We start from the raw sequence: 14,402 nt of genomic DNA on the forward strand, positions 1-14,402 counted from the left end.
ACAAAAATAAACCCCTTTTTTCTTTACAAAACCAAACCCCCCCCCCCCAAACCAAACAACGAGGCCTCTGTATTTGGTCTAGAAATGCAAAAAGCGACATCCAAGAGGCAGAGCCGGCGCCGAGCGAGCCGCAAGCGCGGGGACGGGAGCTGTCGGTGTGCGCAGCCGGGATGCTCTTTGCTCCCGGGGCCATCCCCTGGCGCGGTGGCCGTGCGGTGACGGGGACTTCCCGCGGTGGCAGGATCAGCAGCACCAACCCTCCCGGGGCACCGGAGGTGATGGAAGGAGGGGGGTGGCCGGAGGTGATGCTCCCCGGAGCCGCTCCCCGGCGCGTCGGTGTCAGCGCTACGAGGCCAGGAGCGTCCAGATGACCGGCACCACCACGAGCATGGCGCGCGGCACCCTGAGGCTGCAGCAGGAGTTGTTGCTGGTGAAAATGGGCTCCGGGGACTCGTACAGGGAATCGTCTGCGGGAGAGGAAAGGAGGGAGACGTGAGCCGGAGACAGAGCCCACCTCAGCATCCCGGGGGCTGCGGATGCAGCGGCTTATCCCATAGCAAGCAGCTGGGCGCTGCTGCCTCCTCAAAGGCATCGCTGCCACATGCACTGGAAACTGAGATTGTTTCAAGGACCCAGTCAAGGGTCCTTTGTGCCCAGGCCAGCACAAAGGCACCCTCTCCGTGAGGGAATAAACCCCCAACACTATGAACACACTAACAAGCACTACGAGGAGAGCTTTCCCCACCTCCCGCTATGCCCTAGTCCTGAACAACACAGAATGATTTTTTACAGATGGTTTCATTATACTGGGTTTTATTTTAAAGCCATGCAAATACACAAAAAAAAAGAAAGACATCCTTTTAAACGGTGACATTTCGCAGGCACTCGTCCCCAGGGAGAGCTGCTGCCATTTGCTAATTACACGTTAACAGGAGAAGAAAATTATTAATTTGTTTTTTTAAATGGCTGAGTTATTTGATTCTGAAAAGTAGCCACTGTGCAGAGATTATTATTCATTCCCCCCCCCATACGGAGCTCGGCAGCAAATGGCCATCACCAGGCACAGCGCCTGCCATGGCACAGACACCCTGGCATGGATGCGGGCATTGTCCGCATCCCCATTGAGTGCTACCAAGGTGGGACCTGCAGCATCCCGTTCCCCCCCCAGTGGTCCCCACTCACCCAGGACCATCACCCCCTCGCCCCTTGGGCTACCCAGGGCCCCCCCATTCACTCACTTGTTGGCCGCACATAAACCTTCAGCTTCAGGCAGGACCTGTCCACTGTGTTTGGGGGGGATGAGGCTGCAGGGAAACAAAGGGGAGAAGCAGCAGGTTAGGGGGGGGCTGTGGCCCCACAAAGGGTCCCCAGTGGTCCCAGTGCAGCTGGGCAGGGAGGGATGGCTCGTGGGGCTCTGTCCCTGTGGTGAAGGGCTGCGAGCGCAGGCAGGGCTGTGCTGCTTCCCTCCGCAGGTAAAACGAGGATAAAGGCACAAGAATAAGAATAATACTCACTGGGAGAGAGAAAGGGAGTAATTGCAATAATTATCTTGGTGAAAGTCCCCTCTCAATAGGAGAAAATGTGATTTATATATATGTTTTTAAAAGAATTTCATATTGTCTCAGAGTGGTTTTTTTTTTTTGCATTAAAGAAGGGCAGAGAGCATTATTCACAATGAAGTTTCATTTCAGCTTAAGGAAGGAAGGGGAATCGGGATGCTGCTCGCAGGAGAGGCAGCAGCAAGGGGCACACGCAGTTCCCTCGGGGGACCACCACCATCCCTCCCCTTGGCTCCGAGGGACAGAGACAGCAGGTTCCTGTACAGATGGTGACACGGGGGGCACCCCCCCCCGCTGCCCCACAGGACCCATTTGGGTTATTTTATCCACACAAACCCATGGGGCAGCTGCAGAGGGGCAGCCCCCTCTCAATGGTACCCCTGGCCCCCTCGACGGGCGCATCCAGCCCCTGCGCCCAGCTCAGCATCACACCCATGGGAGCGCTGGCATCCGACGGGGGATGCTGCAGAGCCTCCACGGTTGGGAGTTGTCCCTTTTTTTTCCCTCCATGGCGCTACCACCCCACATGGGAAGGAGAAGGCCATGCCTGCCGTGCCATGCTGGCCCATGCCGTGCCGCGCCGCGGCCATCCATCCGCCGGCTCTGTCCCCAGGGCCAGCCCATGCCCTTGACCCGGCACCGGGAGAGCGAGCGCGTCCCCGTGCCCGCGAGGTTAATGGCATTCCAATTTGCGAGCTCGAGGAGGAGGTAATTTCTTTTCTTTCATGTCTGCTAAATACGGTTCCTCAAAGAGGCATAATTTCTAATGTTCCGCATGACATGAATTCTAACCGGTTTAGCAATGATCGGCTTCACCATTTACTTCTGTGTAATCTCTCCCTAACGACATTAAAAATAAAAAAAATAAAGTAAAATAAAATAAAATAAAACTGGGGGGGGGGGGGAAGAAGAGAGAGTTGTAGCTGCTGTTATTTCACAAGTGACATTTTACAGGGGGGAAGGGAGAGGGGGACAAAAATGGTAATTTAATATAGATAAAAGGAACAAATTAAGTGGGCTGCAAACAGATGCTTTAGGAAAAAGGGGGGAGAAATAATAAGGCAGATAAGCACACGGCTGGCTCCGGCGCGGGAAGAGGCGCCCCTGTCTGCCCGTGACACCGCTGAGTGCTGGGGGTCAGGGCTTCTCCTTTATGGGTTTTTCACCCTTTATTGATTGCCAGACTCCCAGTGATGGATCCGAGCCCCAGTGGCTGATTTTGCCATGGATCTGCTGCTCTGCAGCCCCCCATGCCCAGCTCTGCAGAGGCAGAAATTCAATGAGGGGCATCATCGGCTTGATCCTGCCACCGCTGCCTGGTGCCTATGGGAAGGTTTCCCCCCTTGAAGGCCAGTTTGGGCTTCATCTGTTGGGTGAGAAAGGGGAGCGCAGTCTGGGAGTGCATGGGAATACACGGGAGCGCAAGGGGACACTGCCTGGGGCTGGCAGGGCTGAGCCACCGCTTCGGTGCATCACCATGACCAGTGCCCGGTGTTGGTCCCGTTGGAGACGATGAAATCAGTGTCCCCATCATCCCGTGGTCCCTGGAAAGTCCTATTCACTCCTGTGGCCACCCCATGGCTGTGGCTCAGCCCTGGAGGAGGCTTTTGGCACCGTTTGGGATCTCCACCTTGACTCGGACACGCTGGTGCTGTCACCACAAGGATGGGTTTGGGGGCATCCAATGCAAACCAGGCTGTGGCTCAGCACCCAGGTCAGGTCTGCACTGTGGGGTGATGCGGGAGACATCCCTGGGGTGTTCTCACCGCCCAACCCCATCCATCCCTCCCCACCACCCCTACTCACAGATGTAGTAGTACTCGTGGCCGGGTCTGAACTCGAAGCCCAGTGAGAAGGGGGTGAAGAGCTGGAACTTCTCTGAAAACTTGAGGGGCCCGTTGGGGGAGTCGGGCCGGTTGCACTCCCAGCGCTTGAAGCCCCTCTGACGGTGGTCGCAGGATGCGTGCCCCTCGTAGTTGACCATGTAGAGGATGTAGCGCTCCATCCGCTCGGGCAGCGGCTCCTCGTAGTGCGGGCAGTAGATGTCCAGGTAGTCGTTGATGCTCACTTCCACTGTGTAATCCCCGTGCTGAAACCTGAAGGAGAAACCGGCGTCAGGGGGACCACGCTTCACCGGATCCCACCATGGGGATGGGGTATGCCAAAAACCTTGGGTCCACCACAACCCAGGGCCTGATCCGGCCCAGCTCGGCACCGCTCTCCTCACCATTAACCTACAAGATTAACCCCGAGCCCCGTGATAAACCGGCACCTTTTAAGTCACAAAAGGACCACTATTCACGGCGATGCTGTGGCAGCGCTGGCACCGCGCTGCAACCCCGGTGTCATTTGTGCTTCTGGCACTGATTACCTGAGACATCAAGGGATTAGCAGCGCTGGAGAGCTCTGGCACACACACTGGCAGCTCCCAGTTCCTCGGGGTGACACCTGCGACACCCCCATCCCTACACTGCGCCCTGAGCGGGGGCATTGCAGCCCCCTGGAGCTCCTGGCACTGCAGCCGATGGAACCGGTGGCCAAATTGCCTGGCTCCCCCAGGAGCCAACCTGGCAGCTTGGCTTTAATCTCTGCTCATCGAGCTCGTTTTCTTTGCTAATTAATTTGAGGTCCCCCTCAGGGATGGGGGGCACCGCGCGGCTCCGGGGCTGGAGGAGCAGCGCTGCATGAAGGGATGCTCAGCGGCTGCAGGGGTCAGTGTGGCTTGCGTGGGGTAGGGACGGTGGCCACGGCTCCTGTGGCCACCCCAAACCGGCATCCTGGGGGCTCCCTGTGCCCAGTGGGGTCTCAGGCAGGTGGGAGCAGGGCTGAGCCTGGCTCAAACTCATCACACTGAGCATGGCGAAGGGTGACCCATAAAGGGAAAGGGGGGACCGCAGACAGCACGGGTGGGGAGCGGCAGCGTCCAGCCCCATCCAGCTCATTACCTGCTTCATAGGCACTCCGAGCACAGAGGGAAACGCGCTAATTAAGGAGCAGGGTTTTTCTCTCTCTCCTTCTCTCTCCTTCCCCGAGTCAGTTGTGCCAACCCTGCCCCTGGCAAGGTAACGTTTTCAATGTAAAATTAATACAAAGGGCCAGGATTTACTGGGAAACAATTTTCAAACGCGCACAAAACAATGCCAAAAAAAAAACCCCAAACAAAACACCTTTTTCTGCCTTTTGTTTTAAAAGAAAATTACTTATTTTAATGATCATTATAAAAGCCCGAGCAAAGGCGACTGAAACAGGAGGGCACGTGCTTAGCAGGGGAATAATAATAATTATTCTTTTTGGAGGGGAATAAAAACATCAGCTGACCCTAAGGGCCTTCGCTGGACTGGCAAATGCTGCATTAGAGCTGATGAGCTGTGATCAATGGCACCAGGCATAAAGTCGGGTTTTAAGCGAAGGACAGGTTTTTTGGGGGATGGACGTGGGGCAGGCTTTGATGGATGGATGTGGGTAAGGTTTGGAGGGATGGATGTGGGTAAGGTTTGGAGGGATGGATGTGGGGCAGGTTTTGATGGATGGATGTGGGGCTGGTTTTGGGCGATGGACGTGGGGCAGGCTTTGATGGATGGATGTGGGTAAGGTTTGGAGGGATGGATGTGGGGCAGGTTTGGAGGGATGGATGTGGGTAAGGTTTGGAGGGATGGATGTGGGGCAGGCTTTGATGGATGGATGTGGGGCAGGTTTTGGGCGATGGACGTGGGGCAGGCTTTGATGGATGGATGTGGGTAAGGTTTGGAGGGATGGATGTGGGGCAGGTTTGGAGGGATGGATGTGGGGCAGGTTTGGAGGGATGGATGTGGGTAAGGTTTGGAGGGATGGATGTGGGGCAGGTTTGGAAGGATGGATGTGGGGCAGGTTTGGAGGGATGGATGTGGGGCAGGTTTGGAGGGATGGATGTGGGTAAGGTTTGGAAGGATGGATGTGGGGCAGGTTTGGAGGGATGGATGTGGGTAAGGTTTGGAGGGATGGATGTGGGGCAGGCTTTGATGGATGGATGTGGGGCAGGTTTGGAGGGATGGATGTGGGGCAGGTTTTGATGGATGAAGGTGGGGTAGGTATTGATACATGGATGTGGGGAAGGTTTTGATGCATGGACGTGGGGCAGCTTTGGGGGGATGGATGTGGGGCCGTGCTGGCAGCACTGGCACTTCTGCCCCAGCACAGCAGGCAAAGCCCAGCACAGGAGGAGGCAACCAGCACAGGGTTCATTGGAAGAGCCCCAGGAATGCCCTCAGGATGGGGATGTGGGGATGGGGGCACATGTGGATGAGGGTCTGTGATACTGTGCTTGTTCCATCCCATCCCAGGCACCGGCCACATGGAACCACCACAGACCAATGCTCAGCACAGGATGAGCTGTCACTGCCTCGTCCAGCCTTGGCTTCAGCTTTCCATGGCGCCACAACCACACCGACAGCCCAGGTCCAGCACCCAGCACCCTAAAACCTGTCCCTGAGCACCAGCGCCCACGGGAGACCCGAGCCGGAGCCTCGGGCGCTGCCGGAGGAGCGCAGCCCCGCGTGCACGGAGCCCTCTCTTCCTTCATTCTCATTTCAGCGGCAGCAGGGCCCCACTGACAGTGAGAGGGTCTGAGCTGTCTGAACCGGGAGCATCCCTCGCTCGTCTGCTGCAGACCCCTTTCAGCGGGGTCCTCCGTGTCCTGCTCCCGCCTGGCAGCACTGGGCATGGAGCGCACGCTGCCCTCCCTGCACATCTCAGACACGCGTGTGGTTTATGCCAGCCTTGGGGTGAGCTTTGTCCCTACCTCATCTCAGCCCTTGAGTCCCAAGGACACGGGGACACGAGCCCTTTGGTCCATTGGGAAGTGCAGAAAGCAAGAGGAGAGACCTCCGCTTTGGCACACCAATAAAAGCCAATTCACAACGTTTTCAAGCCAAATGAGAAGCTCAGCTCTGAGCAAATCCATGTTCCTGTTACTCTGCCTGGGCTCACCACAGCCGCACACATCATGGGGTGGGGACGATGCTATCACCAGGATAGATGCTATGGGATGGGGATGATGCCATCACTGGGGCTGATGCAATGGGATAGAGATGATGCCATCACCAGGAATGATGCTGGGGCTGATGCCATGGGATAAGGATGATGCCATCACCAGGAATGATGCTGGGGCTGATGCCATGGGATAAGGATGATGCCATCATCAGGAATGATGCTGGGGCTGATGCCATGGGATAGGGATGATGCCACCACCAGGAATGATGCTGGGGCTGATGCCGTGGGATAGGGATGATGCCATCACCAGGAATGATGCTGGGGCTGATGCCATGGGATAAGGATGATGCCATCACCAGGAATGATGCCGGGGCTGATGCCATGGGATAAGGATGATGCCATCACCAGGAATGATGCTGGGGCTGATGCCATGGGATAGGGATGATGCCATCACCAGGAATGATGCTGGGGCTGATGCCATGGGATAGGGATGATGCCATCACCAGGAACGATGCCACTTCTGGGGCTGATGCCAGAGCCCACCACGGCCACCAGAGCTCTGCCGATGGACACAGAGTTCACCCACTGCCAAAGGGGTTAACATGGGAGCTTTGTTTTTCCCTGACAGAGACGGATGGAGCAGCCTCCCGGCCTCACCCGGCGGGATGTTACACTTGACAATTGCCTACTCGCAGCTTTCAGCTCTGTCAGCTACCATTAAGACCGGGATCCTGGCTAATTGGGTGCTTCATTAGGGGCATTCATTACTGTTAGCGCTGCCTGACAGCCAGGCCTGCTCTGCCAGCAGGGCAGGGGACATGGGCAGGCTCACAGCCCCACTGCTGACCCCCACTGCAGGGTCTCCAGCAGTGAAACCCCCCTGGGACACCCCGCTTGGCACGGCCACGGCTCCCACCGATGCCAGCATCCCAGCGCAGGGGGCTCTATCCTGCATCACTCTCCCACCCTCTGCCACCCTGGTCCTGGCACCAGCACCCACCACGCGCCGAGCCCCGCGCTGTTGGCTCCATCTCGGGGCCACGTTTAATGGACAACATCCCCGGTGCCATCACGCGCCGGCCCCTTTGCATGACAAGAGTGGGAACCCATTGGAGTGAAATTGCCTGGAATAAAACATCGGAGCTGGCGAAGCGGCTCTGCTGCCCGCCCTCCTGCCTGCGCCGCAGCGGCACCGTGCCCGTGTGCCCCCACACCGTGCCACGCAGGGGGACAGCTCCATGCCAGGGCCTTCCGAAGCTTTCACCTCTTGGGTATTCCCTGTGGAGGGCAAAAAGCCCCCTGAGACCCTGCCCTGCAAACCAGAGGCATCCTCAGCCCGAGCCCCCCGGCCTCCATGGGGCAGAGGCAACCAGGGGGACAAACCCTGCCTGGCCCAACAAGCAGGGTTGTGAGAGCCCAGCCCTGGTCCTGGTCCCCCCGGGCTGGGCAGGCAGTGCCTCGGCTTCCCCTCTGGGTAGCAGGAGCATCCCCCAAATCTCCCAGATAAGGGCAGCCGACCCAGCAAGGGAACAAAGCCCGTTTGTCTCTGGCCTCGCTGCATCCTGCAAGCCCAGCCAGTGTCCCAAGGGTTAAATAATTCAGATTTTTCTTTCCTGAACAGCTTGAAAAGAGATATGATTGCACCCGCTGAAATACTTGGCGGGGGGGGGGGGGGGGGGGGGAGATATATTATGGAAGGAAAAGAGCTATTTAAGCTGAAGAACAGCGTTGGCACATAAACAAATGGGTATAAACCGGCCATGAATAAATTGAGGCTGGAAATTAGGAGGTTTGTAACCCCAGGAGCGAGGGGCTGGAAGGGGCTTGCGGAGAGGCAAGGAGGGGGCCTGGGTGCTGCCGGCACCGGGGTCCCGGGTGCAGGGATCCCCCGGCTCCAAGGGCACCCGTCCTTGCGGGACCAGACGCTGAGATGCTTAAAACCTCCCTTACGCTTTCATCTCCTGAAATCTCCTTCATTCAAATAGTCCCAGCGTGATCAGGAGTAATAAGCCTATTACAGAGCAAAATAAAACACAGCAGCCCCCCCCCCCCCCCCCCCCCCCCCAAACCAGCCCCCAACCTCGCCCGCCGCCCTCTCGCTGTCTTCTAAACACAACCTGATGGGAATTGGGATGCTGTGCGGGCAATGCCAGCCCCCCGCCAGCCGCCGTCGCTGTCCCCCCCCCTCGGGAAACAGGCACAAAGCAGCTCCTGGGTGTTGAGGGGGGGGCATCAGGGAGGAGGCGTCCGCCCGGCCCCTTTCAGCAGCGTTACGGCTCTTTTCCCCATTAATCCTGCTGCTCGGCTGGTTGCTGGCGTGTCCATAGCCAGCAACGGACTTCATGCCGGGAACGTTTAAGCTGGTTTTCCCATCTGTTTCTCTTTCTCCTTGGACAAGCCGGCAGCGCCCAGCGCCGATCCCGTGGGATGCTGCAGGCAGCGCCGGGAGCCGGACTTTGGCCACGTGTTGGTCGCAGCGTCCCGGAGGCAGATTCATTCTCCCCATGCAAGAGCAGGAACGGAGCTCAGGGCTAATGGAAGCTCTGGGAGGGGATGGAGCCAGAGCTGGATGCGCTCGGACACATGGGTCCATCCGATGCCGGTCCATCGGGGTTGGTCCTCCCACCCGGTCCCACCACCCTGCCAGCACCAAGGTTCATCGTAACCGTGCTGCTTGGTCCTGCATAGCCAGAAAGCCAGCGTGAGCACCCAATGCTCCCCAAACCTCCACCGGGCTGTGCCAGAGGATCCCAGCATCCAACCCAGCCAAACCCAGGGGATGACGCTCCGGGGTTGTGGCAGGAGCCGGTCCTCAGCCTCATCCTTCCCATGGAGGCGGTGATGAGCCCCGGTCCCAACGGGGCCGTGTGTGCTCCGGCAGCATCCGAAGCGCCGGGGCGGTGGGGCAGAGCGGGGCCGTGCGTGGCGGGCTGCGGCTCATGGTACGCCTGTAATGTGGTCCTGAGGGACTCGCCGTACACACACCACCTAAATTATTTAATTTCTCCAAACTGCTGCACCTTTATAAATCATTAAAAGCTCCTTTTGATCTGTGTTAATGAGGTTTCCGCAGCGCCGTGGTTGGGAACGCTCGCCGGCGCCAGATAGAGAATCAGCTAATTAAAAATATAAAGAAGGAGCAAGTGGGAGGAGGGACGGGTCCGGCGTGGGGCAGGCACGGGGCGACGGGCACCAGGGATCGCCACCACCTCTCCGGGGTGCGGAGGGGTAAGGGATGCTTTAGGGATGCTCAGCGTGGTTTTGCCCTTTCCTCTTCTTCCCTCTGTTTTCCCCAGGGATGGGAGGATCCAGGCTTGGCTCTCCCCAGCCATCCCCACCTAACCCTAACTGCATGCCCCGACAGGAGAGCAGCCAGCCCGGCAGAGCGGGAAAGGCGGCGTCAAGTGAAATCCATCAGGAACAAAGCCACAAGCATGGGCGGCAGCAGCACCATCCCATTTACTTAGGGGTATTCCCAGTGGTTGAGCCCTGCATCCTCTGGCCTCTGCTCTCCCGGGCTGCGGGTGCCACCCCGGGGGCTCTAGCACCCATTGCCCACTGACCTCCGCCTCCCAGGGGCCTGGTTTTCCCCCCAGCCACCAAACCAGGAGCTGGAACCGTGTCACTTGGAGATGCCCACGTTGGCCAAAACACGGGGCTGCTGGTCCTCCCGCCTGCTGCCACGTGTGTGGAGAGGGATGCGGGATCGTTCTGGTTTGGAACCTTGGATGCTATCCCCCCTCTTTGGGAATGGTGCTGTGCAGAGCCACGGCGGCAGGAGCTGACGGGTCAGGCAGCGAGATACCGGTGGGGTTGGTGTCAGCGTCGCTTTGCCAGCCCTGACAGCTTTAATATCAATATTTATCTCGACTACAAAACTCCGAGCCCAGCTACATATTCAGCAGCTCGATTACAGTTATCTGGAATGATGGTGACGGCTCCCACAGACGGGAGGTTAGTTTGGGCTTAATGCCATTTGACAGCCCCGGCGCAGCAGGGATGGGGATGGGGATGGACAGCACCGCCTTCACCCATCATCCGACCTGAGACCGAGCCATGCCGAGAGCTGCCAGGATGGTGCTGGCACACACGACTGGCTCACATAGGGCAAGCCCCAGGGCCCCCAGCAGCCCATTGAGCCCCTTGGGACAGCTCTCCCCACTAGCAGCTGGCACAGGGCAGCCCAACACTGCCTGCCCTGACGTGCCCCACGAGCCTCTCCTGACACTCCCTGAGTTACCAGGGCCAGGCCGGCGAGCCCTGGCTTGGCTTTGGCATCAGCCTCCCTGCATCACCCCCAGCCCGCAGGGACAGCGCGTTCCAGCATCGGTAAATCATCGACGGAGTCACCGCAAGCGTGATTTTGTGCTCAGCCTCCGAAGGATCCGCACCCTGATGGGGAAGGACCCTGAGAACCGGGTCTCTGTTGGTTTTACATCCCTAAAACTCCGCCAGCCACGGGCTGTGAGCCTCTACCCTGGCACTGGTTTGCAGCACCAAGAAGCATGTCCATGGCACAGGCGGCTCTGCGGTGAGCACCATGCCCATCACACGGGGCCGGCTCTGCTGCGAACCCCAGACTTCCTTCTTCAGAAACCTGCTTTCTGGGGGTGCCACAGAAGCCACCGGCTCCCCCGTGCCGGCACCACGCGGTTCCAGCAAGCCGGAGCATGCAGCAACAGGATGAGCCGGAACATGCAGCGTGCCGGCGGCTGGGGAGGGCCCTGTGGGTGATGTGTGAGGGTTCCTGTGCAGAACCAGCACTCAGCAGCCAGCAAAGCGCATCCCCAGCCCCATCACCCATCACCAGTGTGGGCCGGCAGCGGTGATGGTCAAGGACCAGTGCTGGCCCGCGCAGGACTGGGGAGCAGCAGCCCCCCAGGCTGGTTCAGCCTGGCCTTCCTGAGGCTCCCTCCTTCATTTATGGATATTTCCCTTCCCCTCCTTTTAATGTAAATGACAGAGTCCCAAGGTGGTGCTCAGACGCAGGTAACCTCGTCCCAGCTCGGCCGTGCTCCCACAGGAGACAACGGCTCCTGTTACCTGGGGCAACAGCGGGGAAATTATGGCTGGCATCTAAATTGCCATCATTATGCTCCAGAGCCAACACTCCCCATTTACACTTTATTGTCATCTTTTGCTTTAGGGAGATGCTGAGATATTACAGGACGGGGTGACAGAGTGGGATGAGATGGGATGCACAACGAGATAGACTCCGAGATAAATGGGTACACCCGGAGCTATTATTTCAGCCTGTTTGCAGGTCTAGAGAAAGAGCAGCAATCTGCACTCCCCCGGGCTAAGGGGAGCCTTTATAACACACAAGAAAACAAGATTTGCTTAAATGCAAGCGCCAGCCTGCCGAACCGCCCGCGCTCGGTGGCAAGGCGCCGGTGCCACGTCTCGTGCCTGCTGCCTGGACACACAGCTCATTGGAGACATCTCCCCACCAAACCAGTGCCAAAAATGCAGCCGAAGCAGCCCCAGCCTCCCTGTGGCTGCGGCGAGCGGGGATACGGCAGAGCCGACGTGGTGCCGGGCGCATCCCATCACCGTTCGGTCTTGTTCCCCCGGCACAGCAGCACTCAGCCACTCTCCAACACTCTCCACACGACACACTTATCTTACGAGATGTGCCCTGACCACACAGATTAATTTGGAGGCAGGAGCATGCCGCTGGCTCTGCGTGTACCAGGCAAGTGCTAAAGCCACATGGATGCAATAAGTCTTCTCATGGGCTTTTGGGTACAAATCGATGCTCGCTGGCACTCGCAGGTACCAGGCTGGGGCTGGGACCCTATTGCAGGGCACCCCCAAGGGTGCTGTTCGTGGGCACCCCAAAGCAAAACTGCTCCTGCTGCTTGAAAGAGCAAGTTTATTCTAACCACGCACTTTGTGCCAAGTTGCATGAGGGAAATGAAAAACCAAACTTGGGCTTCGTTCCTCCCCCTGCACCACGCAGGGACCACGGTGTGAAAAGGGGAGGGGGGAGGAACGCTGAAATGGGGCTTTTAAGTATTTTCAAGGAACAAGAAGGAAAAAAACAAAAAAAAAAGGAGAGAAAAAAGCAAAGAAGTTCAAAAACCAAGAAGCTTTTCAGGGAAAAGCCAGGGCTGCTGCTCCTCCCCGGCCCTGCGCCAGGCTGCGCATCACTGTGCACAGGATTGGGAATCTGCCTTGGAGACCCCTTCGACCCGACTGCCCCGTTACAAGGGAAGCTGGAGCTTGTAGCTCACATGTGTTTGGGACCAGGTCTGACCAGACAAGGCAAAGCTTTTAACAGATGGGAGCTGGCTGCTCCGTGATGGCCAAGTACAGCAGGAGCGAGCCGGGTGGACGGCGCCTGCACGCTGCTGCTGGTGCACTGACCTGCCAGGCTGCTCCTCCAGCCCAGGAGGTCACTCACTTGTCCAGAGAACCCCAGCGGTGCCAACTGGAAATATGCATTTTTGGCCTATGAATTCCCCATTTTCCAGGTGTCAGAGCCCATCCCGGGGGTTGAACCCGCTCCTCCTCGCAGCAGCAGCTCCGTTTTGGGGTTCTTCACCCTTGTCCCCCCACCGCAGCTCCCTGGAACCACACCGGCTGCTGCAATTCACTGGCCCCTCATTAACATGGATGCTCCTTTGCCCAGCGCTGAGACTAATCAATACTGCCATTAACAGACTATCCTGAATGAATGCATTTTAACCTGGCAGGCGTTAGGATATTGGTCATTTTTCCACTTAACCTGGCAGGAGGAGTTTTTTCCATTGCTGGTGCCCAGTCAGTGCAGCAGTGACTCAGGAAAGGATGCAGGGACAGTTTTATCCCACCCAGATCCGTTCTCCTGAGATGCTGTTGAAGGGGAGCAGGACCCATGCCCACGAGTCCCAGAGGGAATGGAGTCACCACAACGGGACCCCTTATCCATGGGTTAGTGCTTCGCTGCCACGCCGGCTGCTCCAGAACCTCAGGCAGCATCATCAGCACAAGGGAAAGGTCCCCTTGAGAGCGCTCTGGGTCCATCACTGCTGCCACAGGTCCCTGTCCCCTTGTGCCCTCCGTGGACCCCTGCAGCAGCAGCCGAGCTGTTCTCCCCCAGGCACCCCAGAGCCACCCTCCCCTGCTGCTCCCGCCTGCCTCGCAGTGCCTCTGGCTAAACAGAGATCAGAAATGTTAGATCTTTCTTAACATCTCCTGCCAGCACTGTCAGTGGCCCTCTCCAGAGTACCAGGGCCCTCTGTTATGTAAACACAGCACATTCTCTGTCAAAGATTAAAAAAAAAAAAGGCTCATTTGCACATAAAAGCAGCCTCTGCACCAGTTACGGGCACTGTGGCATGTAAGGAAGGCTGTAGGTTAAATTCAATAATCAAGTGAGGCGGCGCAGAGGTCCCGGCTCCAGCTCCTGCAGCCCAACGCTGCGACCAGCGAGCCCATGGGCAAGGGATGGGGAGGAGATCTTGAGAGGCAGGATGGGGCGAACGGCCCCGATGTCCTTTAGCAGGATCAGGTTGGAAATGACCTTTAAGGCCATCAAGTCCAACCTTTACGCCAGGACTGCCAAGGCCACCACTAAACGTTGTCACTAAGCCTTGCTGCACTGTGCCTCGTCACCCTGGGACCCCCACTCTGCCCTCATGCTCCTCTGTCCATCCGTGTCCCAGCTGCTTGTCCACGGCACCCCTGGACCCCACCGTATCCAGGCCCAGCACCATTCCCATCTTCTCCACTTGGAATCCCAGCCAGACCTGGGTATGGTGCCCCCACAACCCTTCCTACATGCTTCTGGGATCACCAGGCGTGCCGCAAGTGGGGCCGACCGATGCCCTCATCCCACGGCACAACCATGTGGCATCTCCGCAGGAGCAACAAGGAGCCGCTCGCCTCGCC

General features: G+C 58.0%; 1 protein-coding gene across 1 annotated transcript in view; it reads right to left on the reverse strand.

The window, feature by feature from the left end:
• Positions 1-290: 290 nt before the first annotated feature.
• Positions 291-14,402, reverse strand: part of EFNA2 (ephrin A2) — a 37,119-nt gene continuing 23,007 nt past the window's right edge. The window contains exons 2-4 of the mRNA XM_062632779.1: positions 3,366-3,655; positions 1,239-1,304; positions 291-467 (exon numbers count right to left, since the gene is read on the reverse strand). Coding sequence (XP_062488763.1) covers positions 346-467; positions 1,239-1,304; positions 3,366-3,655 — 478 coding nt within the window. The 3' untranslated portion in view covers positions 291-345. The remainder of the gene's footprint in view (positions 468-1,238; positions 1,305-3,365; positions 3,656-14,402) is intronic.

This window comes from Pezoporus occidentalis, unplaced genomic scaffold (assembly GCF_034315485.1).
Source record: "Pezoporus occidentalis ecotype Australia unplaced genomic scaffold, CSIRO_AGI_Poc_V1 ctg399, whole genome shotgun sequence".
Taxonomy (NCBI): Eukaryota; Metazoa; Chordata; class Aves; order Psittaciformes; family Psittacidae; genus Pezoporus; species Pezoporus occidentalis.